The 27,685-nt window shown below is 38.9% G+C and overlaps 2 protein-coding genes across 5 annotated transcripts in view; one reads left to right on the top strand and one right to left on the bottom strand.

The window, feature by feature from the left end:
* KAT2B (lysine acetyltransferase 2B) overlaps positions 1 to 20,578 on the top strand; it is a 46,116-nt gene extending 25,538 nt beyond the window's left edge. For 2 of the 4 annotated variants that reach the window (XM_071735534.1, XM_071735532.1), the window contains 10 exons: positions 684 to 820; positions 2,231 to 2,439; positions 5,119 to 5,245; positions 8,325 to 8,435; positions 10,144 to 10,287; positions 14,147 to 14,261; positions 15,005 to 15,041; positions 15,354 to 15,417; positions 15,514 to 15,598; positions 18,628 to 20,578. In XM_071735534.1, coding sequence (XP_071591635.1) covers positions 684 to 820; positions 2,231 to 2,439; positions 5,119 to 5,245; positions 8,325 to 8,435; positions 10,144 to 10,287; positions 14,147 to 14,261; positions 15,005 to 15,041; positions 15,354 to 15,417; positions 15,514 to 15,598; positions 18,628 to 18,821 — 1,223 coding nt within the window. In that variant the 3' untranslated portion in view covers positions 18,822 to 20,578. Of the gene's footprint in view, positions 1 to 683; positions 821 to 2,230; positions 2,440 to 5,118; positions 5,246 to 8,324; positions 8,436 to 10,143; positions 10,288 to 14,146; positions 14,262 to 15,004; positions 15,042 to 15,353; positions 15,418 to 15,513; positions 15,599 to 16,638; positions 16,797 to 18,627 lie in introns of those variants that run through there. The other 2 variants (XM_071735533.1, XM_071735535.1) reach the window with 2 other exon arrangements.
* A 770-nt stretch (positions 20,579 to 21,348) lies between these two features.
* On the bottom strand, positions 21,349 to 26,027 carry SGO1 (shugoshin 1). Its single transcript, XM_071735525.1, has 9 exons — positions 25,870 to 26,027; positions 25,551 to 25,747; positions 25,091 to 25,195; positions 24,575 to 24,639; positions 24,249 to 24,400; positions 22,858 to 23,703; positions 22,178 to 22,349; positions 21,722 to 21,963; positions 21,349 to 21,678 (listed from the first exon to the last, which is right to left on the bottom strand). The coding sequence occupies exons 1-8, from the start codon at positions 26,003 to 26,005 to the stop codon at positions 21,822 to 21,824; spliced, it is 1,815 nt and encodes a 604-aa protein (XP_071591626.1). The 5' UTR covers positions 26,006 to 26,027; the 3' UTR covers positions 21,349 to 21,678; positions 21,722 to 21,821.
* Between the last annotated feature and the right edge of the window lie 1,658 nt (positions 26,028 to 27,685).

The raw sequence follows: 27,685 nt of genomic DNA, 5'->3' as shown, positions 1-27,685 counted from the left end.
TATTCTTCTTTGTCTGCTTTCCTAGTATATGGCAGTTTGCTGCTTGGAAAAATCCTGAACTAGCAGCTGGGTCGATCAGTATTATTGTACCCACTAGTCCTTGGTAGGCTTCTTTCATGAATTTGTTTAGGTAGTTGCTTTTACTATATTACATGTTGCTTTGCAGTTAGTTTGGTGGTTGATAATTACATGGCATGTCTTGATTTGGAAACTTCATGTGGATTTTCTAAGTCAAATACGTATGTCGTGTCAGACTGTATGTGCTGCTTGGTTTACAGAAATGGTGAAAGAAATCTAGGCTGGAAACTTAATTCCATTGTCCAGATGTATACACTATAATTTGTTTATAAAACACTGACCTCCCAAGACAGCAGCACAGAATTTTGCTGCATATCATACTGAGGCATGGAGAAAAGCAAATATTTTCACTGTGAATTTACAGAGGTATAGGAGGAGTGGTATGTTCATCCTGCTTAATGCTAATATCCCAGCACAAAGACAAAATTGTATGAGTGGTAAGTATTGTTCAGATTCCATTTTTTTTCCCTTTCTATACAAATTAAAAAAAAAAAAAAATGCCCGAACTGGGCATACCAAAAAAGAATATAACAGAAATTCTAGACTTCACAGTGCTAGTTTGTGACAGTTTGGTTGTTTCTAATTTGTCCTTGGTTTTTTTATAGGGGAAAAGAGAAAAAATAATGAACCCTATTCTCTGGAGGATTCAAAAAGACTGAGGGTTGTAGGAGATATTCCTATTGAGTTAATCAATGAAGTAATGTCAACAATTACAGATCCTGCAGCAATGCTCGGGCCAGAGGTGAGAAATATATAGACCTTGTTTGTTTGCAAATGATCTCTTTTCAATAAATGTTCCACATGGATAGAGTATGATACGCTGAGAGTCAACAAAACTTACCGTGCTGTCAGTAAGAAAAATAGTCTTCCAAAGACTATGATTGGGTGAGCAAAAAATATTGATGAAATGCATCATTAACATGAAGAATAGTTCTACAATTTTTTAATGAATTGCGTACTGTTTGCAAAGAGACTTGGAAAATGGGAGTAGTAAAAAAGTAGTTTTCAGGTTATGTTGCAAGGTACTTTTGTTACAGAAGAGTCCCAAAGTATGCTTTTTATTGTTAGTTATAGATTGTAGCTCGTAAAACAAGGTGAATGTGGGTCACATCTTGCAGCAGAAGTTAAAATCTCTGACTAGTGCAGAAGGGCTGATATAAACAGTTACTTGCTCTGTCTTCCACAGTTGCTCTTTTTTTTTTTCTGCTGGAAGGGAAAAACAAACAGAATTGTGCCATGTACAGAATTACTGTCTTTTTTTCTTTTGGCTGGCTTTTCCTCCTTCTGTTCCCTTCACCAGGCTATGTTTTGCCAGCAGCTCTGAAGCTTTGGAACCACCTACATTTTTTACTCAGACTATATGCTGTGACTGATGGCTCTGCATATTACAAATGCTGTGCCAATCTGGCTGTTGGGGCTGGCAGTGACTTGAAACTCAGCAGCCAAACTTGCTCTAAAAAGTAAACAGTGTGTGCATACAGAGATGTTTTGGTATTGCAAAATGGTCTTGGAAAAAGAAAAAAGTTAAATTGTCTGTATAAGTTTTTCTGCATTCAGATTTGTGGATGTAATTGCTATATATACATGCATATATAGATACATATATATATATATTTACACATATACATATATATGTGTAACAGCAAAATCAATAGGAATTAAAATGTTCTTTTTAGGCTCTTATGATAGTGGCATAGATGGTGAAAGGACTACTAAAGGGAAAAAAATATGACTTTCCCTGCACCACCTTTAAACATGTGATTTGCAGTATGTGTAGGCAAATCCACTACTTTTCTCCAAGCTGGCTAGACTAAAGAAAAAGTCTGGCTAGACTAAAGACTTAGTTTTATAGGCTTCAGCTGGATGAGTGCTGTCCCCTGGGGAATTTTAGAACTTGTTGAGTAATAATCATTGCTACTGTTACCTAATCTTTGAAGGCTGAATAAGCCTTTGTACGCTGTAGTGTAGACGTAGATCCAGCTTATTGGGAAGTGTCACTTATGAAAAAAAGGTCATCATTGGCAAGTTTATTTTTTGTAAATAGATGTCTGGGAAAAAAGAGAGGGTTTAGTTTGTTTTTCCCTTAAGACTGGTCCACCAGAAGATACGAAATCTCTGGAATGTGGGTTTTTTTCTTTTTTGTGTGGTACAGACCAACTTCCTGTCGGCGCACTCGGCCCGGGACGAGGCAGCAAGGCTGGAGGAGCGCAGGGGGGTGATTGAATTCCACGTGGTTGGCAACTCCCTGAATCAGAAGCCCAACAAGAAGATCATGATGTGGCTGGTGGGTTTGCAGAATGTGTTCTCCCATCAGCTGCCTCGAATGCCGAAAGAGTACATCACACGCTTGGTCTTTGATCCGTGAGTACTGCTGGAGAAAGGTTTGGAGGGTGAGATGGAGAGAGCCCAGTGCTGGTAAAGGCAGTGGTGTAGGAAGGGTCCATCCAAGGTGGCATGGAGGGAAGCTCTGCCCTTACTAACCTTTTCCTATCTCTTAAAGCCCCTATAACTCCTGGACAATCTAATGGGATGGATACCCACACACCATCTCCGGGGCTGTATTAAAGACAAGAGGCTTGTAGATGTGGGAAGTGGGCCTGCAGTGCCTACTTATTGTGCTTTTGAATGTTAGAACTGGAAGTCAGAAAGTCACTAGTGCTTATTAGTGGTTTCCAGGCCTACACTAACTTGCAGGTTGCTACATTTCTGTGGAGATTATGAAACAAACGGCAGTGGAGACTGAAGTTTTTCAATGAGAAGAACCTGTAGAATTTTTAAAGAGCAGTGGCATTTAAGTCAGTATGGAACAAATCACTCCTCACCCAAGCACGTCACTTCTCTCTTTATCAGTGCAAGCTTCTTGTCTTGGTTTGGGTGGAAACCTACACCATAGGCACTTGAAAAGAGACGCCTTGACTATAACAGCATCCCCAGGTTTGCACATGGACCTCTACTGGTGTCCTGACTGAGTTAGCTACTCAAGCACAAAGGGAGGTTCTCCTCAGAAGTGTCTGCCTTTCCATTATTGTGTTTTCTGCAAAGCCTGCTTCCTCTTGACCAGTACGTGCTCCCAACATTTCTGCCTCTGAACGATCCATACCCATGCCTAGGGCTGTCCAAAGGGCCCACCTTACTGACCCTAACACATTGCAGTGGCTCAACAGTGCCTGTGGGCTCATTGCTGCATGTTTGGCAAAGGTCTTGAGCTTTGACTGATTGCAGCCAACTGCCCAGCCTGGTATGTGGAAGAGCTTTCTTCCACCACCAGTGATACCAGATTCTGTCTTTGTGCCCAGGATTGTAGCTGCAGCAGGTAGGATAACGTTTCTGGAACCATTTTCTCTGCTTTTATGCTCACTAGCATTCCCTCTCAGTGCCAGCAAATGCTTCTGCTGGGTCTTTGCGGTCCCTGAAGCACAAACAGCCCAGTGCTAGGGCTGTTGGACAGGACTTCAGTCTTCAGGCACAGAAAACTGATGTTGAGGTCTTCTCCTGAGTTCTTCAGAGGGGAGCAACGCTCTTCTCTTGAGGGCCAATAGCACTTAATTACTTTTCTGTGTGAGGAAAAAGACACTTGATGATTGGGAGAGAGGCTGCACTGGTATTCTTTCTGAGTTCAGGAGCCTTAGCAGCACTGTCATCTCTAGCACAAGTTGCTCGTTGATGAAAACAGGTTCATAACCATCTCATAACCAACCATCAGAGCAAAATTGTGAGGTAATGATGCCTAGTCATGGCTTTCTCCCATATTTCTCTTGGCCCTTCCTTATTGGGAAGGAAACACAGTTGGCAGCAACTGCTTGCTGGTGGTTTTTAAGTGCTTTTCAGTATAGATACCCATCTGGAGAGCAGTCTGTGCTTGAGAAAGAAGTATGAATATTGCTACAACAAGAAAATGTCCTTTTTTATGTGGCAAACAGTTGACCCAAAGGAAGCAAAGCACATCACCCGTACAGCCAAGAGAACTCTAGTATCTGCTGTGCATCTCCAGGGACGCACACTGGGGACCTCTGCTGAGTAGTGGGTGTACACAAACTTGCATCAAGTAGGGGATACTGGAGCCCAACAGTTCTCTCTCCACATTTTTTTTTTTTTTTGTTGTTACCTGATTATTGCCTTTAATGCTTTTATTTCTGAAATAGCCATCCTTACTGAATTTTGTTGCTTAAACAACTCAAAACATAAGGAAAGCTCAGGCTGCTACATTGCTGCTGTGATTCTGCAAATAAAAAGCACTAGAATAAGTACAGGAAAAAGAAGGAAATGTAGAAAACCTTCAACATAACATGTAACTCTTCTGCAGACCACCCATTTTTGGAAGGGGCTCACTTTTGGCACCAACATCCTCCCTCCCCTTCTGTAAATTTGCGATATTGTTTATAAAGTTTACATGATGCCATGTACTGAATAACCTAGAGAACAGGCAGGTGCAGGGTAAATCTTACCAAACCTTGAGGATTACGCTAAAATTCTTAATCCTTGATGCAAGAGTTCAGATTGCACCTCATTATGTCTTTCTGGCATGGAATGTAAGTACAACAGAAATTGATATTTGTTCCAGTCTTGATTCTACCAGGAGTGGGTGATTAGAACTACAAAATATCATTTCTTGCTTCATCAGCTGCATTTGAAACTGATAGCTTAGCTATAGAAAGTGCATGCAAGGTAATGGGAATCCCTTAGAGAGGACTTGCTGTCCTGTAACTCCATTAATTTCTAATTTAGTTAGGGTAAAATCATCCTGAGAACTGCACAGTGGAATAAATATCAGCAATAGATTCAGTGAGAGCCATACAACTCTTATTTATTGGGCATTGCCCTGTTATCTACTTGGCAAGGCCAGGACCTTGGTGTATAAATGATGAATTTTATGGTAGATTTAGTAACTCTTCTATAGATACAAGCAGCTAACTTAACAGAGGCATATACAATTGCATGAGCATCACGGAAAGAAGTGAATCAAGTTTCTGAAAAAAGGAAGGGAATGGCTCTTTATGTACTATGTACATGAATTAAAGTGACTTATTTTTGTCTCCTCAGGAAACACAAGACCCTTGCATTAATAAAAGATGGTCGTGTTATTGGTGGTATCTGTTTCCGCATGTTCCCCTCTCAAGGATTTACGGAGATTGTTTTCTGTGCTGTGACTTCCAATGAGCAAGTCAAGGTAAAAATAAATCTCTACTAGAGTTTATGAAACGTATTTGAGTCCTGTTCACTACTTCAAATGCTTGTGATTTTGTTGGTCACATTGAATATATCACTGAATTGCCAAACAGTACTTGAAAGATACGGTGATTCTGAATATAATACACAAAGACTAAACTAATGCGCAGATTTAGAATCACCAGCATAATAGTAGGATTCCTGGTAATTAACTAATGAAAAGAAGTTTTCTCAGTGCAACAATCATGGCCGGTAGTCTCCCATTCCTCGACTATTTACTACTCTGCCATCAGCAATTGCCTGTCTGTGTAGTGTAACACCTCATGGTTGAGCTGAGTTAAGTGATGTGTGTGTGTAACAGTAATTTGTGTTCAGTCACTTGTGGTGTTACATGACTACAGTCAAAATTAGATAAATTTTTAAAATGGTGTATAGTTTTGCATCTCAAAAAGACCACATGGTTTATTCTATGTTATGTTTTTTGAGTTAATTTCACAAAATGTTCTTGGAGTGTCGCCCTGCTTTCCTGAGGAATACAGATAAGATGTAAACATGACCATTTGATTCAGGGTTTTCCCTGTAGATGGTGCTGTAGCTTTGCTTTTCAGTTGAAACTGTTAACAGCTGAGATGCTGGTTAATTTCAGCGCTTGTAGCAATTGAACATGCAGAAATTCTGTGCCCTGTTTTGAAGGGAAGAGCTGCGAATGTGGAAGAGGGACACAGTGGGATTGAAAGCCTGTGACAGCTGTTCATACTTGAGCTATACTTGGTTTTATTCATCTCTGATTTTAGAGAGGAGCATTGCCCTGCACTTAGCTGTAGCCTGTCATAAAAGTTTCCAGTGTTTAGCAAGTCCAAACAATAACAGCATATGCTTAAGTTATATCTGTTCTAGGCTTGACGAATTCATAAAAGATGTTTTCATTCTCCTAAACCAAAAATCTTCATTACACAAATTAATCTGCCCAAAGTGCTACGATTCTCTAGGAATAACCTTTCAGAATATAATAGTGCAAATAAAACCGACCCCTCAGTGCTTTATAGGTTGCATATGCACATATAAGGAACCATTTCTTCTCTTACCCTCTGGGTGCCTCACTGCATCTGTTGACTATTTCTGAAAATTTGCCTTCCCACATTGCTGTCTGAGTAAGGTGACTCCTACCATCAGGTAACAGAGTAAAACTAAATGTTCACACGTGGATGAACTGCCTCCTCTTGGGAAAAATATATTCCTGTTTTAATTTTGTTTGAGGTGGAGCAAGAAATATGGGTGCCATTTTTCTTTATATATGATACTTAATAGTTGGGTTGTTTTAGAGATAGTTTGACCCCACGTTACAAAATAATTTTAAATTTTCCTGTGCGTGGCTTGGTTTCCTTTTAGGATTGTTTTACTTTAGAAATGTTTGTGAGAATGAGTAAATCCTGTGAAGGTTATAAAAATATTAGGTCAGCAGAAAATGTTTGAAGTATTTGTTGTCATAATAACTGGAATTTCTTTGAGACATAAAGTTGACATTTTTTGTCAGAGGTTAGATGCTGGAATGAAATGAAATGTTTGAAGTATAAATAAAATGTCAATGTCTAACAGGCTGTTGGTTTCACCCTGCTGATGAGGAGGGAATTGGAGTTCAGCTAGTTTTGCCAAACTAATTAAATGCTAGTTTGCATCTAAGGACAACATTTTGCATTAAAAATTTTGTTTCAAAATATTTGTCCTTTTCAAAGAAGCTGAGAACTCAGATTTACAGTTAGAAAGTCTCTTCATTATCTTGAGCACTTCTGAGCTCTAAGATGCTGAACCACTGAATGTGTCATCAGACCACTTCTTTGTAGTTGACACCATGCATAATGTGTGCCACTTTAACAAGTGAACATAAAGCACATGACTTTTACATATATGACATCTTAATTTTCAATATAAGGTCTAGATACCAGATGCTCCAAACACCAACTGGAAAGTAATAATGAATGTACAAATTTTATACCTAGACTGGTAAGATTTTAAAGAAAATGTGTCACTACTGAATTTTTTGTATTGAGCTTTAGCACTTACCTGTCTTGCTTTTATCTGGCTACTTCCATGTTTCAGGCTATTAAATTGTGAATTAAATCAGAATTGTATTTTTTCTAATTTATTTTTCTGGCTTAGGTACGTAAGTAAAAATGTCCCCAGTTTTCAAGAGCAAGGCACCCCAAACCATTCTGTGTGTATTTCTTTAAGTGTCTAGTTATTCTCCATGATGTTAACATTTGAACATCTGAAACAACAGCACATTCTTATTGGCTTTCCTGTCCATTTTACACTTCTTCATCTCAAAGCAGAAGGGAAAGGCTGTAGCTTATTTGGAAATGTAAATAAATAGAACCTTTTGTTTACTTTGTCACTGAAGGAAAATGGAAATTATTCCCATGTGCAGTCAGAAAGGCATAGCTATTTATTTGATTGTGGACTCAATAATTTTTTGCTGCTTATTATGGTAATTGTTTCACTATTCCCTTTTATTCTCTATCATAAATTCAAATTATAAATCCTTTGAGGCAGAGGCTCTTTCTGCTTCAGGTGCACTGAACAGTAAAACGGAGATCTTGTCTCAGAATGGGTTCCTCTAGAAGGATTAATTTTGGTATTCTTACTGCTTTGCAGTTTTGAAGTGACATGGCTAAGAAAGGATGCCCTGTTTTTACAATGTATGTATTTTTGTTATTGGGGAAATATGTGTCTATTAGTAGTTGATACCTTAGAAGGAAAAATATGCACCTTGAATTACAACTTCCATGACAGTGCGCCTCTTTAAAGCTACTCTTCAACTCTGGAGAGAGTCAGGGTTTTGAGCTCTTCTAGATTAAAAGTGTGATATTTTGGCTTCCCTATTGTGTCACAAAGATACCCATGCAAACAGCTTGATCCTGAGTATGCCTCACCAAGTTAGTTACAAGAAAATCTTTAAAACAGGATCTAGAGGAAAGGCTGCTTTCTGAAAACCTGTCTGTAATAACCTTCAGTCCACAGTTTCTAGTACATGCTGTCCCCAGGGGCTTATTAATGACATTTTTCTCATACATTCCACACAGGGTTATGGGACTCACCTAATGAACCATCTGAAGGAGTACCACATCAAACACAACATTCTCAACTTCCTCACGTATGCAGATGAATATGCTATTGGCTACTTCAAAAAACAAGTAAGTCAGTTTAAGAAATTACTTGGTGCAAGAAGCAACATCTCAGTGATACACTAAACAACAAGCCATGACAAAATAGTTAGATAAAATGCATAGTGCAATTTTATGTGTATAATTTTTATCTAAAAAATGGGCTCTGTGTTCAACTTATGTCAAGATACTGGCTTATAGCACATTTTATTTTGATGGAATCATCTGAATATAGGTGTATGGTATAGCCTATAAATTTGTCAAGTCCAAAAGCCAGTTGAAAATGGGTTGGCTGCTGCTTCAAGTCCAGGTTGGATGAGGCTTTGGGCAACCTGATCTATTGGGAAGGTGTCACTGCCCATACAGGGGGGATTGGAACTAGTTGATTTTTTTTTTATTTTATTTTAAATCTTTTAGTGGACTTTAAGGTCCTTTCCAAGCCAGTCCATTCTATGATTAATTCTATGATTCATTTGTTCAGTTACTTCACTGAATCTGTAAGACATGTAAAGAAGGACCAGACATACCTGTGGCAGACCAGAACTTGCCCAGCCTGTGTTCACCCTGATTTGAACTATGAGGTTCAAGTTCAGGAAAGATTGTGATGTCTCATCTGTCAGATTTGAAAGATTAAACCTGTGACAAATATCTGGTCAGATGATAGAACAAAGATGGAGTCAGACTATTCTCAAAGAGATGTAAATAGGACAGGAGGCAACAGACAAGAAGTTGGATCATGGGAAACTGCAACTAGATAGAAGGGATTTTTTTTTTCTTCCTGTTCTAAGGGTGGTGAAATACTGGAAAATGTTGCCCAGAGAGGTTGTGGAACCTCTGTCATTGGTGGTCTTCAAGACTGGAGATGACCTTGAGCAACTGAAAGGATGAGACCTGCTCTAGGCAGAGTGGGGCTAGATGACCTCCTTAAGTCCCTTCCAACCTCAGCTGTTCTGTGATTCTGTTTACAGATATAAACCTGATACAATTCAGTCTTCCTACATTCAAAATTAATTAAAGCTGGGCTTGAGATACTGCAGTCTGTGCAGACAGGCCCTTTTCATGTCTGAAACATCCCCAGTTTGAAGGTGCTCAGTCTCTATGTAAGTCTGAAACCTTTGATGGTACATTGTTAGGCAGAAGTTCTGGTTGGGTTTCTGCTTTTTATTGAGGTTTCTGTAACAGAAGAAGAAATGCAGCCAATGTGAGAGTTCTACGCTGCTTTTTATTGCAGGTTAATTCTTTCATGGGCTTGTTTTTCAGTTCTGAAGATTGTAGTATAACTTTGGAACCTTTAATATGATCTGTTATTTTTTCACCTGAAATACAAAACTAAAAAAAAAAAATTTTTTTTTTCCTGGCTATAAAATTACTGCCATCTCATTGACTTAAACAGTAGCTTTCCTTGACTGGCATCCTTTAATATGAAAACAGAAAATTTTATTGAAAAATCCAGTAGGTTTTTTCACAGTAAAAATCTGTTCTCCATCTCTATCTGTACTATCTCCTTTCTTTTCCTATATATATGTTAATTGTTATAACAGTAGTTAACTGTTTTTGAGTTACTCTGATGAGAAGGTGTTCACAACACTATGACCCATGGTCTGTAAAACGTCCCATTGTACTGCCTGTATTTGAACATTATGATGAATTTTGTTTGAAATCATCATAGCATTTACATTAAAACAAATGTGAAAGGAAAATGGCATCATGGCAGCTTGATTTTTTTTTTTTCCTTCAGGGTTTCTCCAAAGATATTAAAGTACCAAAAGCAAAGTATGTTGGCTACATCAAGGATTATGAGGGTGCCACATTAATGGGATGTGAATTAAACCCAAGGATCCCCTACACGGAATTTTCTGTCATCATTAAAAAGCAAAAAGAGGTAAAGGCTGAAATGAAACATTGAACATGATAATCTATTCAGATGTTAGGAAACAGTGCCAGGTTAGTTCTCTTCTTTCCTTGGGAATGTATACTTTATTAATTCGAATAATTCATTCAAGTCCCAGTGCCATAATTTTGCAGTCAAAACATTAAATCCTACCTTACTAACTTTACAATAATGGATTTGTTGAAAAGTATTGATATTTTGAGAAGCATTTCATAGCTAAATTTTGTCATAGATAGTAACTAAGCAAAATCATGTGAGCTTGAATTGTTCTGCAGCTTTCCCGTTATTTTTTCTTTTTTTCTGTCTAATGACAGTAGTGTTCATGAGGGTGACTTTTGAATGGAATGTTTATACTGCATGTCCTGTATTGGTCTTAAAAGAAAGATGATTGTTTTTTTTTCCCAGTGTTTTAATATACAGATCAAGGGTGGGCTCTCTTACATTCCAATCTGTCACTGTTTGCAATTTATGTGGGATGATCTTTGCTTAAGCTCTTGTAACATTTCATATAATAAGGCGGTTCATTATCAAAATAAACTAAAATGTTTCCAAATGTGTTAAAACACCTTCCTGGGTTTTTAAAGAAATATAAATGGCAAAGGTAACATGTTCTTTTTGGGGGCCAGTCAAATCTCATTACCTTTTATTATATTAAAATGCTTTTCATGAAACAGTTGTTTTCTTCCCAATAGAACTAATTGGCCCATGCTCACAGAAAGACAGACAGTACTTAGTTCTATAAGTGTAGTTTACAAGCTTTCTTAACTTCACTCATTAGTACAGTTATCATACGACCCTACAACATAGATAATAATTTTTTCCCTTGGTTGGGCTACTCTGCAGATGCCAGTGTACTGCAGAACACGTGTCACCTTGCCTCAGGGATGGGATGCTGTCAAGTTGGGCAGATAGTGGACATTTGTCTTGTAGTCTATTACATCTCAGGCAAACTCGACTTCAATAATATAATTCTAGGCCCAAACTATCAACATGTCATTTCCAAAAACTTAAGCTGTTTTTTAAGTTGTGGCTCTGGGACTGCTTTATTAGCATATGTTACTTTGGATTTTTAGTTCTCTTACTTGGTGGGATGTCTAAGACAGTGATCAGGAAGTGATTGGGGAAGTGATTGTGCCTCAATACCCAGCACTGGTAAGGCTGCATCTCAAATACTGGGTTCAGTTCTGGGCCCCTCACAATGAGAAGGACATTGAAGTGCTGGAACGTGTCCAGAGGGGAGCAACCAAGCTGGTGAGGGGCCTAGAGAAGAAGTCAGATGAGGAGCAGCTGAGGGAACTGCACATGGTTAGCTTGGAGGAGAGGAGGCTAAAAGGAGACCTCATTGCCCTCTACAACTTCTTCAAAGGAGGTTGTAGGAAGGTGGATGTTGGCCTCTTCTCTCAAGTGAGTAACAACAAGACCAGAGGAAATGGCCTGAAGTTGCAGCAGGGGAGGTTTAGGTTAGGTATTGGGAAGAATTTCTTTACTCAAAGAGTGGTTAGGCACTGGAACAGCCTGAGTCACCATCCCTGGAGGTATTTAAGAAACACGTACGTGTAGCACTTCAGGGCATACTCTAGTGGCCAAGATCATAGGGTTTTTTTGTATTGCTTGTTGTGTGTATGATTGGACTTGGTGATCCAAGAAGTCCTTTCCTATCACAGTGATTCTGTGATTGTGTTCATTTTGTTTCAAAGCACTTGGAGACACACCACTTGTTGGAGATGAAGTGCCTTGGTCCTCCAGATATCTCATGTCTACCACTGTTAGAAAGCTGCTGTTACACACTGATCTGTGATTGCTCTTGTATCTTCTTTGACAATAAATATATACAGCTTTGGAAGTACATCTTAGAACTGCCTGGTTGACACTCAAAATACAGATAGGGCTTTTTATTCTCTCTGAAGAAAATTTAGGAGTAGGCCTCACAGCTTTATGAAGAATGTTCATCTGTTTGTTTAAATCAAAAGCAATTAAGATGATTTCTGGACATACACAGAATTTTGAATATTGACAATATGGATTAAGTACTGATTTGGTTTGCTGCTTGTACTGGCCAGTACTGGACATCACACTTTTCTAGTCCTTTCTTTTTAGAAGTGAAATTTTTCGTGGGATCTAGGGTTTTATTTAAGGAATTAGACTGTATGACTATGGCTGCTGAGAGCGTGTCACCCAACAGTGGGTACTGTTCACAGATCATGATTTGTGAGTTTGCACTGCCTGATCTGTAGCTCATTTACAGTCATTCTGAAAAATATGAAAAAATCCCCTTATGCAAAGCTTTGTGACCTGTTGACTTGTGAGTAATCACTGTTATTGATTGAACAGCTTGTTTTTTATCAGGAAGATAAAAAAGTTTTTATCAGGAAGAGCCATTTAGTTCCTAAATTACAGGAAGAGTTTAAGGTGGAATTCACGTTTAGTTTGAAAGTAGCTGGAATCTACCCAAAGTACCGTTGTATAGTGTATTTCTCTTCCCATTTGTAACCTCGATTGAAAGTCATCTTCTTTCCCTCTTCTTTGAGAAAATAAATATTCAGTGAAGATTCTTAAAAATAAAAATATGTCCATCTTTAGTATTTTCAGAGAAAAATAGTCTCTCAAACTGTGGTGGTCTAATAGCTGCACATTTGTTTACTCGGTTATGAAGCCATTTTGAAAATTAGATATTCAGGGCACACAAAGCTTAGGTAAGCATCTAAGTGTGGATCAAGAGCACCAAAGACAATTAATGAGAGTTAAGTTAATGAAATTCAAAGCAGAACAGAGGGTACCCCAGGACTGGGAAAGTATTTTCTGGCATTTACAAGCAGAGTAGGATAGCGGTTTCAAGGAGTAGCATCATTCTGACTTCCATAAAAAAAAACCTTCAGTGAGAGCATCTCTGACTGATACCTAAGCAATTCCTATGTCTCCTGTGGACACTTCAAAGTAAACAGGTGTTTCTAAAATTTTGGAGCATACATGTAACTTGAAATGTCTGCATTTCATATTTGCCTTGAAATTTTTGACCTCAGCTGTGCTGAAGCCGTTCAGAAGCACTGGCTGTTAGACTTAGAATTAGAATCAGTTCCCAAAGCTGCTTTCAGGCATGTTCCTTTCCTGCCTCTGCTGCCACCTTCCCAGGAGCTGTGCAGCTTGTGGTCAGCACAGCAAGGAATGCCTCCTTTTCCTCTGGATTTGTGTCTGAATAGAGAGCTGAGAGACTTGGTAGCTTGGTAGAGCTACTAAGATGATTAAGGGAGTGGAACATCTCCCTTATGAGGAAAGGCTGAGGGAGCTGGGTCTCTTTAGTTTGGAGAAAAGGAGACTGAGAGGTGACCTCATCAATGTTTTCAAATATGTAAGGGGTGAGTGTCAGGGAGATGGAGTTAGGCTTTTCTCAGTGGTGACCAGTGATAGGACAAGGGATAATGGGTGTAAATTGGAGCATAGGAGGTTCAAGTTGAATATCAGAAAAAATTTTTTTACTGTAAGGGTGACGGAGCCCTGGAACAGGCTGCCCAGGGGGGTTGTGGAGTCTCCTTCACTGGAGACATTCAAAACCCACCTGGACACGTTCCTAGGCGATGTACTCTAGGTGGCCCTGCTCTGGCAGGGGGGGTTGGACTAGATGATCTTTCGAGGTCCCTTCCAACCCCTAGGATTCTATGATTCTATGATTCATCTGCAGAATCAATGTCAGGCCAGGTAGCTTGATCCCGTTTACCATCTTCAGTGGATCTGTAAGGACCATAAGATTAGGAAGCGAGAGTGTATCTCTTCATCTCAGTTTTGCATTAATCCTCTGGGTTACGTTTGAGCAAATAAATTATTTTTTGGTTTTTTTTCTGCTGCTTTATTACAGATCATTAAAAAGCTCATAGAAAGGAAACAAGCTCAAATACGAAAAGTGTATCCTGGCCTTTCTTGCTTCAAAGATGGAGTACGGCAGATTCCTATAGAAAGCATCCCTGGAATTAGTATGTATCAACATCTTTTCATGTAGAGCAGAAGCAGGGTAGCCCAAGGAAGGTCCAAGACTTGAAATAGTGATGTACTCATGTATTTATTTTTTATTAAAATGTAATTGTTTTGGTCTGCTGACTTTATTTCTGTGCTGATTGTTGTGTTTCAATTATAACTGCTGTCTTCTAGACTCCCCAAGGCATCCCAGGCTGATCTCTTGTGCACATGTGTGTAATTTTATGTGATCCTTCTTTGATTTGTAGCAGTGTGTAGTCAGCAATTCCCCTCTGGCACCACTGATCCACAGTGCATTCTTGTACAAGGATGCGTTCTGTGCTAAGCATGGACTTGCAGGACAAAACAGATTAGAACAGTTAAGTGCCATCTTTAGGGGGATTTTTTGCAACTGTGCTTTTCTTCAATTTATTCTCTGTCCCTAGGGAATCAAACTTGGTAACTTTAACATCATTATTCTTTGCAGAGGTTGTAGTAAAATATGTACTGAATTATTGAAAAAGTGGTTTTCATGCAGGAATATTTTAGAAACTTTTCAGCAGTCTGTAGGAAGAGTCTCTAGGAAATTGAATGGGGCTGTAGGTTAGGTGGTTTTGTTATTTATTAGGAGTAGCTTTTATTAAAACAAACCCATTTACAACAGCACTGCTGAAATCGTTTCTCTTATTAGAATTGCAATAACTCAGTTAATGTTTTAACCTACTGTAGTTCTCATGTAATCTCTCATATTGTTGGTGTACAGGAGAGACTGGCTGGAAACCAAGTGGAAAAGAGAAAGGGTAAGTGCTGCACAAAGCAGCTTTGAGACTGCATTTAGAAAAGGCTTTAAACAGTGTCATTTTTTGTTTCCTTCTGTCTGTTGAAAAGCAGAAATAATTTGCGAGGGATAAGTTCTTCAGTGAGGTTGGGTTGGGTTTGCTTTTTGGGAGGGCTGGGGGAGAGATGAGTGTTGGGTTTGTGTAGTTGTTTTGCATTTTATTTCTTCCATAAAATGCGTGAAACTTTGGAGCTCCTTTTAGGTAAGAAGCACATTAGAGGAATAAGGATTAGGGATTCAAACTAATCTTTTTGTATTCTTATTTTTTTTCAAGTAAGGAGCCCAAAGATCCAGATCAACTTTACAGCACATTAAAAACAATCCTGCAGCAGGTGAAGGTGAGTGCTAGTTCTAGTTACCTTCTGTAAAGATTTTAAAATATTTTCCAATATAGAGTTTCCAGATTAGATACCTTACTTTTTTCTTTACCAAAGAGCCATCAAAGCGCTTGGCCCTTCATGGAACCTGTGAAGAGAACAGAAGCTCCTGGATATTATGAAGTTATAAGGTTTCCCATGGGTAATGCCATTAATGTTTTTTAAGTATAGAGTTTAAAAAGCTTTGTAACAGGAGACATAACAGATAAATTGTAATCTGATTGTTTTATCTTAAGAGATATATATTATTTGCAGCTGAATAGCTGGCAGCTCTGAAGTGTCAAGTGTATGATGCCATTATTTGAAATTTATGACTCCTTCATGACCTTTGTGAAGCATCTGTAGTGTATATATGTGAAATCCTAGTATGCCCTAGAGAGCCCTAGCAAGCTCTTAAACTCTGAGTTGTACAAATATGTTCTTGTTTGTGGTAACTGGTCATTGCTGATCCTACTGATATGTTAAAAAAAAAAATCTCAAGGCAAACTGTCGGGAACACCTGAGCCATTTCAGCTGCTTTGAAAAAGATTCAAGCTTTCTAAATCACATAGAGAAAACCTTTTCAGAGCTACTTAATTTTCTAATTAAGTCTTAGCATTTAGGTCCAATGTAAGTTTAGGAAAATGCTTCATGGAATTAATTGCAAGGTAGCTTTTATATTGGTATTTAGATTTACCAAATAGATATCCAAAGTTGTAGGGGTTTTTATTTTACTGATTTTTAAATATTGCAGCTATTGTTCATGCAGGATTAGTTGCAAAGGAAATACACAACTGCTAATAATTTTTTTCTTTGCTTTTGACTGCTGGGTCTTGTAACTCCAGTGACAATTCAGTGCTGTGCCAAAGAGATGATTGTTTTGATTTGTATTGCAGCAGCTTTAAAACCAAATCCTGCAACTCCTTCATTGTTTTATGCAATACTCACTTCCATTTTTCTGATTATAGTTTCTGTACTGTTTAATTTCATTAGAGAATGAAATGCAAGTTCATTGCAGGCTACTATCAATCAGTTCCTCAGAGAATGAAAATGTTGTTCATGTGGCTTTGCATAGGGCTGTGTATACCAATTTCCCATAATGATTTTTTATATTCAACTCACCATTTCTGAATAGCCAATATATTTGCACTTTATAAAACAGCAGCTGGCTTCTTGTATCCCTGACACAAACATATTTTCTAGCAATGAAGAAAAAGAATGTTGACACCCTCCCAAGGCAGTTTTTCTCCATCTGCTTTTCTGGGCAGAGGCGAGATCTAGGTGGCCATTTAATTCACGTGGTGGTTACAAAGAATCCACTTTCTGGGCTGGTGATTCCAAAGTAGGAATACTGTCTGTCTTTTCCTTTTTTAGAAGTATTAGACTGAAGGTGAGTGAAGCACCTCTTATTTTAGGAGGTATTTTGCTTAGCTTTGCTTTGTTTTTTCAGCTAAGGAGCCCAGCACAGCTAAACCACATTTTGGTTCGTGATCAGCTTCTGTTTGCTCTCTGCTCTCACTGCCAGCATTATGATACTGTACAAAAATCAATGACATAAGTTCAATTAAAAAGAAACAACATCATCTTTTCTTATCCTATTAATCACATAGAAGATATAACATTTGCATACAGGCTAAATTGTACAATATTTGAGAGGTATGGCTGTATTTTGGGGTTTTTTTACTACCTTCTAAGGTCAGTCGTCACGTATAAACACTTTTTTTTCCCATTTTAGGTGCTTTTTCCGCTGCTTATTTTCAAGAAATAGTTTGGCTTGGGTTTGTTTGGTTTTTTCCCCTTTTCATCTGCAATACGAAGCTGTATGGTTGAGTGACAGATGGAGCCAAACTTTTACTGTAGTTAGAGAATAGTTTAACTGATCATCCAATGTTTGCTTTAGGGTGAGCTAAAGCAGCCTTTTCAGTTGGAAGCTAGAATTAGACTATGGATATCTGGGTTAGATGTAGGCAACTAAATTTCAGATTTAATGGGAGATGAATGAGTCTTTGCTTTTGCAAAACTTTTGTGCAGCTCTAGTGAATGGCAAGTTATATAGCAGTGAAAGAGGTATTTGAGAGCACCGTTCAGAATTTTCATAAATCATCTCCTCTTGTCAACTTGACAAGGGTTTTTTCTGTTTTACTGAAGTCAGATCTCTCAGTGAAGCAAAACCCAAAAAACCCAAACCAAAACAAAGGTACCCACAACTGCATCCTTAAATTTTAAGGTTTAATTCCTTTGCATTGGAGGTCTTTGATCTCTGCTTTCTTTGCAATACTTGTTGGCAGCAAGTCGTCGCCATTTTAGCTGCTTCTGTTCTGGTTTCACAAAGATGCTGCTGAAGCCTGGCTCAAGCATTGCTAAAAAAAAAGAGAGCATCTGAGGTGAGAAAAAATAAGGCATCCAGCACACCTCCCACTGGCTTCTATTCCTGTGCCCATTCCTGTAGCACTTGTAGACAAAATGTTTAAATGCCTGATAAGGATTACTGAGAAAGTGACTGGAGAATGCTGAGAAGATGTATGAAATTTATGAATTACTTATTACAGTATAAAGGAAAACATTTCTTAAAGAATATTCTGTAAATAAGTGCTTTGTATGATGTGTTTAAATCAGGAGAGGTTTGTTCTCACATGACTTTTTAAAGGGGATACATAACTGTAAACATTGAAGTTGCATTTAAGATACATGTAGTGCATGTAACAAATTTAATTTTATTTTAAAGTTTCAAATACTGCTTGTTGTATAGACAGATGTCTCTTCTATGCTGTGTTCACACAGAAGTGAGGATTTTAGGTTAACATGTTTTGTGAGGCAAGAATTCTTTGCTCCCAAGGCTTTTCTCTGGCAGAGCTGACAGCAAGCTCTGCCTCACAGAGCTGTTAAGAGGAGTTAGGGAACCTGCTACCCACTGAAAGCTCAGAAGCATGAGAACACAAAAGAATGATGCTTTACTGTTTTGAAGAAGAAAAAATAAACTCTACAGACATTCTAAGAGTGAAACATTGCATAGTTCCAGGCACTCAGTTGTTGTTAAAGCTAAAAAAAGGGAATGTGCCTTAGTGAAGGCAATTAGGAATTCCAAATCCTAGCTTTGCCAGTTTGTGTTAAATGGCAAATCAGTCTAAAAGGGGTACTGCATACAGAAAGTATTTGAATCAAACACTGTTAATCTATTTTTCTCCTGTACAGATCTCAAAACAATGAGTGAGCGACTCAAGAATAGGTACTACGTGTCTAAGAAATTATTCATGGCAGACTTGCAGCGAGTCTTTACAAATTGCAGAGAGTACAACCCCCCTGAGAGTGAATACTACAAATGTGCCAATATACTGGAGAAATTCTTCTACACAAAAATTAAAGAAGCTGGATTAATTGACAAGTGACACTGTCTTTTTTTACAACCAACCAGTGTGCCCACTTTATTGGGCAGGGGAAGCTGTTATTTCTGAGTTGTGGGACTTCAAGGTTTCAAGAAACTTCTGTTTAATACTTAGCACTTTTAAAAAAAACTTTTTAGTTTTGCAAACCTGTATTATACTGAAGTTACAAAAAATATTTTATTAAAATGCTTTATAATGTATTTAATTATGGAAAATTTCTTTTGTGTGCCCACTACCATATGTTCACAGTAAATTTATCAGCTACAGCCTCAGAAAACCCCACAAAACATGTGGGAAATTGCACACGTTTGGGAATATGAAGAAAATTCCCCGACAAAAGATGTTAGAGCTTACCTAATGCAGCATCTATTTGATAAAGTTTTATTATTTTTTTCCAGTAAAAAAGAAAACAGGGAAAAACAGTTGGGAGGGGTTCTGAAACACTTGTTTCTTTGTAGAATCTTTTTATAAGATACTATTTTTTAAAAGAAACACTCAGCTGATTGAGAAGCTGCAAGGGAAGAGCAGCCAGTTCTGAAAAAAAGACTGTAGCCTTTGGTAGATGCAAGTTTTTCTATTCAGTTGGGGTTTTGATAAATATTTTACCTGCAAATTGTAATCTCATAACCACTGTTGAAAAAAAAAATCTGGCTAGATGTGTAATGTCATAGTGACTTGGCTTATGCAGGACATAAGTATCCAAAATAAGTTCAGAAAATCAGACTTGCATATATTAGAGAATTTGAATTGGCTTAGTAGAGTTAAGGTTTTGATGCATTCATGATCCACCCTATTTACTACTTTTCACTGATAAATTCTTTAGGTTATTCAGCAGAGATAAGACTATTGTACACGAGAAGTCAACATATGACAGCTTCTAGCTTACATACTTGGCTCTGTGGTAAACTGGATTTTCTACCAAGATTCATTGTAAATGCTTATTAACTGTGATTAATTAGACCCAGGATCATATTAACATTTTACTACTCATGTTAGTATAACTTCAAATTGAGCACTTAAATATATATTTTGCTGCTTACACTACATTTAAAAGGTACACCTAACTTCCTAATAGAGTTCAGTACAGGCCAAAAAGTTGTCACTTGATATTTTCTAATTAGAGTTTGTAATTATAATTGCTTTTATGAAAAAAAGATTTACCTTTCATTCTTTGTGATTTATATTTACAGACATTAAACTGGTAAAATTCAGTCCTAAGACTGAAAAGACCCCAGTCCTGTGTTGTGTCAAAGAATATATTCCTGCAAAATGCCTGTGCAATGTTGAATCACAAGTAGATGTCAGGAACTACCTGGAAGTAGTAAATGTGGTACACAAGGTATTCAAAATGTTAACACTAGACTTGCCATAGTGTTTTGTATGAGATTAGTTTGACCTACATTTTAATCTATAAAAAAAGGTACAGTGAGTATTATTTTTTTTTTAATAGCCAGTACTGGATGCTCTAATCCTGTTTTGTAGATTGGGCCTACAGATGCACCCGTTAAGCTTGGTATCCTGTGAAATTGTTATTTTCAGAGTAGATTTTCTTACTGTCTTTCAATCAAGATTGTCTCTTCTATATTGAAACATTTGTTTTCTAATTTAAGAATTAATATTTTCATAGATACTGTGCAATAAAGTTATGGTAGGATACGTGGTTTTGCAAATGCTTTAACAGCTGATAAACTTTACATTTGTAAAAGTAATATATTGTACTGGTACAGAATAGTTTTAAATTATATATGTACAAAACCCTACTTATTTTGGTCTCTTTTTTATTGACTAGCTCTTGCACTATAAATACATACAATGAAGCAACTTCACAACTGAAACTACTCGAGTGCAGTCAATGCAGCTTCCAGGTACACCAGAAAACATGCAGAAAAGCCTCTGGGCTCACTAGGAGGGGGGCGTGCAAAGCAGAGAATTCAATGTGGAAAGCTCTGACCATTCCAAGTAGCTTTTCCCAGCTCTATCCTAACTGGGCTGTCACTCCCCTCTCCTCAACCCAAACAATTCTTTGACTGAGCTTTCCAAAGTTTTGTTTTACCTCAAGGCATACTACTGCCATTTTGTTTTATTTTGTCTGCTGCAGTCCTCTATTCACAAGGCACAATATCTACAGGAGCAAAGGAGTCCATATTGAGTGTGTAGGTACCTACAATCACCTTGATGTTAACTCATGGTGTTAGATGGTACACTTAGTTTACATTCCATAAACAAACACTGCACCTCCCTAATAGACTCTCTAATTGCCTGAGGTAAGACTTTTTTTTTTTCCTTCCCCATCCACTAGGATTTAATCCTGTGCCACACCATGTGAAAGTGTATTGTTCCCAAGATCACGAATAGGGGGCAGGAGAGAGCCTTTTTTCTGGGCACTTCCAGAAATAACAGTTGAGACTCAGACTTCTTGCAATTACGGAACTGCAGCACTGCCACAGACGTACTTGGTCCAAAAAAAAAAAAACCCAGACCCACCACCTCTCCCTTAGGCTGCTCTACTATCCCTAATAAGCAGGTGCTATTGTTTGCTAAGATATTTATTATGAGCTTCAATATGAAACTACAGCCATTTCATAAACAACATCTGTACAAACATTGTTATTAGAGAAAAAAAAAAAAAGACCAACAAACAACCCACAAACCCACATTTGATCTTAACCGCCTAAACTTCATCTTTACCAGCCACTGTGAGGGTGTAAATTATAAAAAGATACTCACAATTTTTCCAACAGATACTTCTGATATACTCACAAATTTATGTAAGGATGTTCCTCCTCTCAAATGAGTTTGAATGCAAACACCTTAGTTATAAATGTAGTCTTGTGTCTTCTCTGTCACTAAAAACACATCACTGGACAAAACCTCCTTAATTTTATATCGTTAATATTAGACACATGGAAATAACTGCATTTTCTTAAGATACTGTGTAACAGTATTTTGGCTGGATTTCATTTTGTCATGGAGTGAGCAGTTTTTTCCTCATGACTGGAGATCTTAACGACAGCCAACGAATTTCTCATTGTATTTTGACAGAGATTCTTTCTTGATAGAATGCCGGTTAGCCACTTTTTTCTGCTTGAAAATTGGAGAATTCAGAAAATTTGTATCTGTAAATGGATCTCCTCTTCTGAGTTTCCTGTAAAAAAAAAAAAAAAAAAAAAAAGGCAGCAAAATTAAGTTTTGTTCCCCCTCACTTAAAACCTTAACTTTCACATGAACTACCTCATAGAAGTAGTATCAGAACACTGAGTATTTTGTTAAGAACTTATTTCTAATATATTAACAAATTGCCTCAAATCCTCCATTTCATGGAAGATAGTGAACTTTATAGTGAAAAGTAAGACACCTACGCTGTAATACTTGGTTCTTTATAGCTCACACTTAGAGTACATCTTCGCTTGCGTTTGGGAGATCCTGGCCCTTCACCTTCTGAGGCAACGGGGGCATTCCCAGTGCTGGGGAGCAAGGGAGCTGTATTGGTGACATCGCAGAGGTGACCACGAGATGGCTCAGAAGGCTGCCCTGAGGAACAAAGTGAGGCACACCTAAGCAATTCAGACAAGCTAGCTGAAGAAAGAATGTCAGTGAAGCTTATAGATGTGATCTTTCCAATTAAGTATGTGAGAGGAGCAATACATACTCAATATTTTAATTTTGAAAATTACTACTTTAAAACAACATCAACAACAAAAAAACCAAAGAAAAAACCACTACGCAATGCCAGGCAAAATGCAACTTGTTATTCCACTTCTCTCTTGATTTAAGCTCATGTTCTCTTTTTCCCTCAGCTTTAATAAATATTTAAACACATCTAAAATACAGTATTGTTAATTCATTGTTGATCAATTATAACATTTTTAATTCCATTTTCTGCTGACAGATAAAAAACATAATGATTTTTATGTCATTATTCTCTCTGTATTAATTAAAAAAGCTCAAAGAGGAAACAACAAAAACCATACTAAATCACTTAAAGAACGTTATCTCTCAACATAAACAAAACCAATTAGAGAACAATTTCTGCACTTACTAATGGGCTTGTCACTTGATTTATTGCTTGCAATCTCATTTTCATTATGGAGTTTCAGCTCAAGCCGTGCCATACATCTTTTAGACCTTGGCCTTACATGGACTGGTGATGTATCTTTGTTGTCCACTGAACTTCTCCTTTTTTTCGACTTATAAGGTTCATAGAGGCTATCATCTGAATCATCTTCAGTACTGCTTGACTCAGTAGTATTAGTTTCTGGTAAGTCTTCGTTGTCACTCACACCAGTATCTGTGTCATTCACCTTCTTTTGTCGAAAAGGTGTAAGATGGACAGACTCTTCAAAATTAAAGTCATAAGCATCATTGGAGCCACCCAAGAAATCCAGCTTTTCTTTGGAAGGCTCTTTACCCTGTCCTTTTTTTTGTCTTTGTTTGGAAGTATTTTTAGGCTGTTCAGGTTTTCTCTTCTGATGCTTCTCTTTCCTTGCTTGAGAGTGTTCTCTGCTTTTACACTCATATTGTTCAGGAACAGAATTATTCTCCAAGCTGAACTGTGCAGTTTCAAAATCGATCGGTCTCAACACCACCTTTAAGTGTACCTTGCTTTCATTCAGAGAAATATCTGAATTTATGTTTTCTACAGTACACTTCTCTAGACTTTTGTCAAGTCTAATTTCGTCCTTTTCAGAAAGGTTTCTTGTTGAATAAGGTTCTTCTAAAGAGTCCAAGACACCGGGGCTAAATATGTGGTGATTCCTCGTCTTTGACTGGCGCCGCCTGGTGGACACACTTTTTGGTACCACGTTACCAAATCCATCCTCACCACCTAAAGAAACGTACTGCAGCTCTGACCTTACGTTGCTCAGAGGAAAATCTGATGTTTGCCCTGAGGAGGAAAAATCCGCATTAAAGCTAAATAGCAACAACCCAGGAATGTTTTGTGCGTATTCTGAATCTGTCAAAATTTAAGACTATTCTCAGAAATTTTCTCCACAGATTTGTATAATCCAGTATTTGGCAATCAAGATAATCTCTAATAAAGCTTCCAGACAGAAAGCAGTTAAGTATACTACATTAAGATTTTCCTTTAAGCTGTTTGGAAAGGTTATCTACAGGTCATTCATTTTCATGTGTATTTTACTATGGAAACATTAGTTCATTTCATAAGTGATAATGCATGACTAAAGATTATTTTGCTCTGTTGAACTGTTTGGTAGATAATGAAACTAGATTGCAGCTGTATAGAAGACAAAACATATTCAAATTCCTCCCCCATTTTACTAGGCAGCTTCATTCAAAAAGTTTACCAGTTGCCAATATTAATAACCAAGCTTTATGATAATAACTGGAACATTATTTGACAGTTACATTTTAAGCTTATACTCAAGCAATTTTTTCCTGATTCAGAGCAACAACTGATACTTTATTTACCTTTGTCTGGAACTATTTTCATTAAGGAAATGGCATTGTCAGATTCCTCACAGATCTCTGACACAGAATGAGCCAGTTCATTTCTATCACTATCAGCCTCCATCCCACTGGGAAGTACTTGATCATCTCCATCAACACACTGTAGAGGTCCTCTAGAGAAGATACCAAAGGTAATATATTATGACAATATATTTTATTGTCGTAAAATTTGTGACAATAAACTACTTCATTATACTGGGTTTCTTCCCTTTTTCCAGTCAGAAAATTAAGCTTTCTGTAACAGAATTTTCAAATATAAAAGAGTTTTATTTATAAAAGATACTTACACTGAACGTATTTGTCCTGTGACGCTGGAACTGTTTTCAGGAACTGAAGAAAGCACTTGCTGATTCTGTTGACAAAAATAAATCAGACTGTGACTGAATAGGTGAAACAAGTTTGCACCATGTACAAATTTCAGACAACAGCCAAGTTACCCACAAGAAAGGCCAAAGAAGCACTTGACATTCATTCTTTCTTTCTGTCTGGCTAATACAAAGTGCCATGGGATTTCATGTGGTCAAGGCAGCATATTCATCACCAACCCAATCACAGAAATAGAGGACAGACGAAGGAACCAGGACGAACAAGATACAAAACCCAAGAAACCCAAAGTGCTCCTGCTTGCCTTGTAGCAGAGTCTCAGTCCCACTAACAACCTGCTACACAACCCCCCAGCAGGACCCTGTGTCATCCTGGGAACTGTGGACCTAGTCAAACCAAGGCTCAAACCTCAAAAACTGGATGGATCTGGTGCATGAATTATTAGAAATCCTGCTCCCCCAAGAGGAAAATATACTTACTACACCTGTGGAACACAAACTCTTTGCTGGGCCAAGGAGATCGATTGAGTTCAGTAAATTCTGAGAAACTTTTGTAATTATATCATTCAAAGCTGACAGTTGACTCTAAATGGACAAAAGAAGGAAAACAATATCATTGCTGTTACACTCTAGTATCAGCTACCAGTGTAATAGCTCCTCACCGGTATTATGAGATTATTAAATCCTGAAGATACCTGTGTCAGGCATCTTCAATTGCAATAAAATAAAATTCAGAGAAGGCAGATTTTCAGTAAAGAAGAAAGAAAAGCCAGGAAAAAAACCACATTTAGTTAATGACCAGATTAGGTGAAATATGAGAAAACTTGTTGTGAATATTGAGGAGTATTTATGAGAAATTAAAGATCATAAAGATATCAGTAGACTGGTGCAGAATCTGATGTTCAGCTTCACTAAATCGTAAAGTTATTATTAAAAATACCTCAACAAGTCCCTGTGATTGCTTGAAACTAAGAATTCTTTGCAAGTCAAACATCTGAAACTTCAGATCTTGATAATCTTTCCTTAAATGGAGAATGGTATCCTGGGCATCTTTCAGTTTGAGCTTTTCTTCTTGCAAAGCCTGAGCTAGAGCTCTGTTGTTTGCTTGGATGCTCTTCATTTGCATGGAGCTGTTGGCTGCAATAGAACAGTATTTCAACTTCTTTTAAAAAAAAAAAACAAAAAACAAAACAAACAAACAAAAAACAAAAAAACCCCAAACAACCCATGAAAGCTATTATGGCACATAAGCATCTTACTTGCTCTTTTGCACTTTACAGCAGAGATCTGGCTAATTTTAACCAGCCTCAACCATTTCTGATTTCTCTTCTCTTTCATTCGTTCTTTTATGTCACTCAGACTGTCTTTGAAGGGCTTTTTCAAGTGTTCAGCCATCTTCTACCTCTAGAAATATAAAAGACAAAGAATTCAGTAAGCAGGTGTGGCACAGTGCCCCCCCCAGCGACAAAAGAAAAGTAACAGGGAAACGACAGTAAAGTTTATGGCATTTTTAAGTTGCATATACGCAGCCAGAAGAGGCACAAAAATACAACACGACACGCAACTACGGCCATTTCCAAAACAACCTTGGCAGCACGGCCGCTCTCACCGGTGCCGATGTTCTGAACTGCAAACGCAGTGCCCGCGGCGGGGACCAGGCCGAGGCCTCTATAAACACCCCCACCGGGGCGGTAAGGACGGGTAGCTAGGGGGAGGGGAAGAGTCGGAAGTGGGACCCCGGCTCCTCTAACACTGACAGAAGACCCTCATGACACTCGCCTTTCCCAGCCCTGCCCCCTCAGCTCCCCGCACACCCGGACTCAGCAGCCGTCCCTCCGCAGAAAGCGACTTCCCACGCACGGCCGCCGGCAGCCCGAACCCCAGACGGAGGCGATAAGGCCCCGGCCACCGCTCTCTCGCCCACCCGCCCTCAGCAGGAGCCTGTTGCCCGGCGTCTCACGCAGAACCGCGGAATCCGTGACACGGGTGACAGCGATCGCTGCACTCGGCCTCGGAGAAGAAAAGGAGGGGACAGAGGAGAGGGAGCTGCAGGGCCGCCCCGCACGCAGCCGGACGGTTGGCGCCGCTCCCGGACGTTCAAAACTCCCCGCCGCTCCTTCCCATTGGTGGAACCGGCGTCTGGCGTCACCCGCCCTCGCGCATGACCCCGCCCCCCGTGGGCGGTGCCAGAAGCTACGGCAGCCGCGCCCACGCCGGCAGTTCCCGGCTGAGGTGGCCCAGAGGGTGGCACCGGCACCGGCACCGGCACCGGCACCGGCACCGGCACCGGCACCGGCACCGGCACCGGCACCGGCACCGGCACCGGCACCGGCGGCCGCGGAGGGGTTCTCAGACCCCGGCTCTGGGACTCTCGCTTGAGTGGGGCTCAGAGGTGACGCGCCCGATGGGCTCCGGCGCGGCTCCCCCGGGTGGATGCTTCCTTCAGGCCCCTCAGCTGCCATCGTGGAAAGGCGTGGAGGCAAAACCAAGAGGTGGTTATTAAACAGCAAAACGGGGAGATAAAAAATAATTAGTCTTAACTACTGTGCTTGCAGCAACTGCTTGGCTCAGTAGTATCAAGGTGAACCTCTCCTGTGCTGCTCCTACAGCTCCTGTTGCAAGCTGCAGGGCCAGGCTTGGGGCCATCGTTCACCTGCCCCCCCCCCCCCCCCCCCCATCCCCTCATCGGGTGTTTTCTTTTTTGTGTCATTTATGTAGCCACTGTGACTGGTTAGTGTATGCTAACAGCTATGCATATTGACCGTAGAGTGCTGAACTTGATTAAACACTGACTTATGATGGCAGAAGAATAGAATCAGCTAAGTGCTACCTTATTAGCAGTCGAATAAATGCTATTCTTGTACCTCAGAAATTGGTATTTTGTAGCTAGTACGTTTTTTTCTTTCCTAACAGCTACTCCTGCCTACTCAATTTTATTCATTACCACTTGGCTGTGGTGTGGTAAGCTGATTTCAAACTTGAAAAATTCTCACAGATCATGACAGAAATTGTAGTCCATGGTATGTATCCACTTATTCTTTCCCACTCCTTAGAGGATTATGTATTTTCTGTTTC

The sequence above is a fragment of the Heliangelus exortis genome, chromosome 2 (genome assembly GCF_036169615.1).
Source record: "Heliangelus exortis chromosome 2, bHelExo1.hap1, whole genome shotgun sequence".
Classification (NCBI taxonomy): domain Eukaryota; kingdom Metazoa; phylum Chordata; class Aves; order Apodiformes; family Trochilidae; genus Heliangelus; species Heliangelus exortis.
The sequence above is the reverse complement of the archived record's forward strand: the minus strand, read 5'-3'. Positions and strand labels throughout refer to the sequence as shown.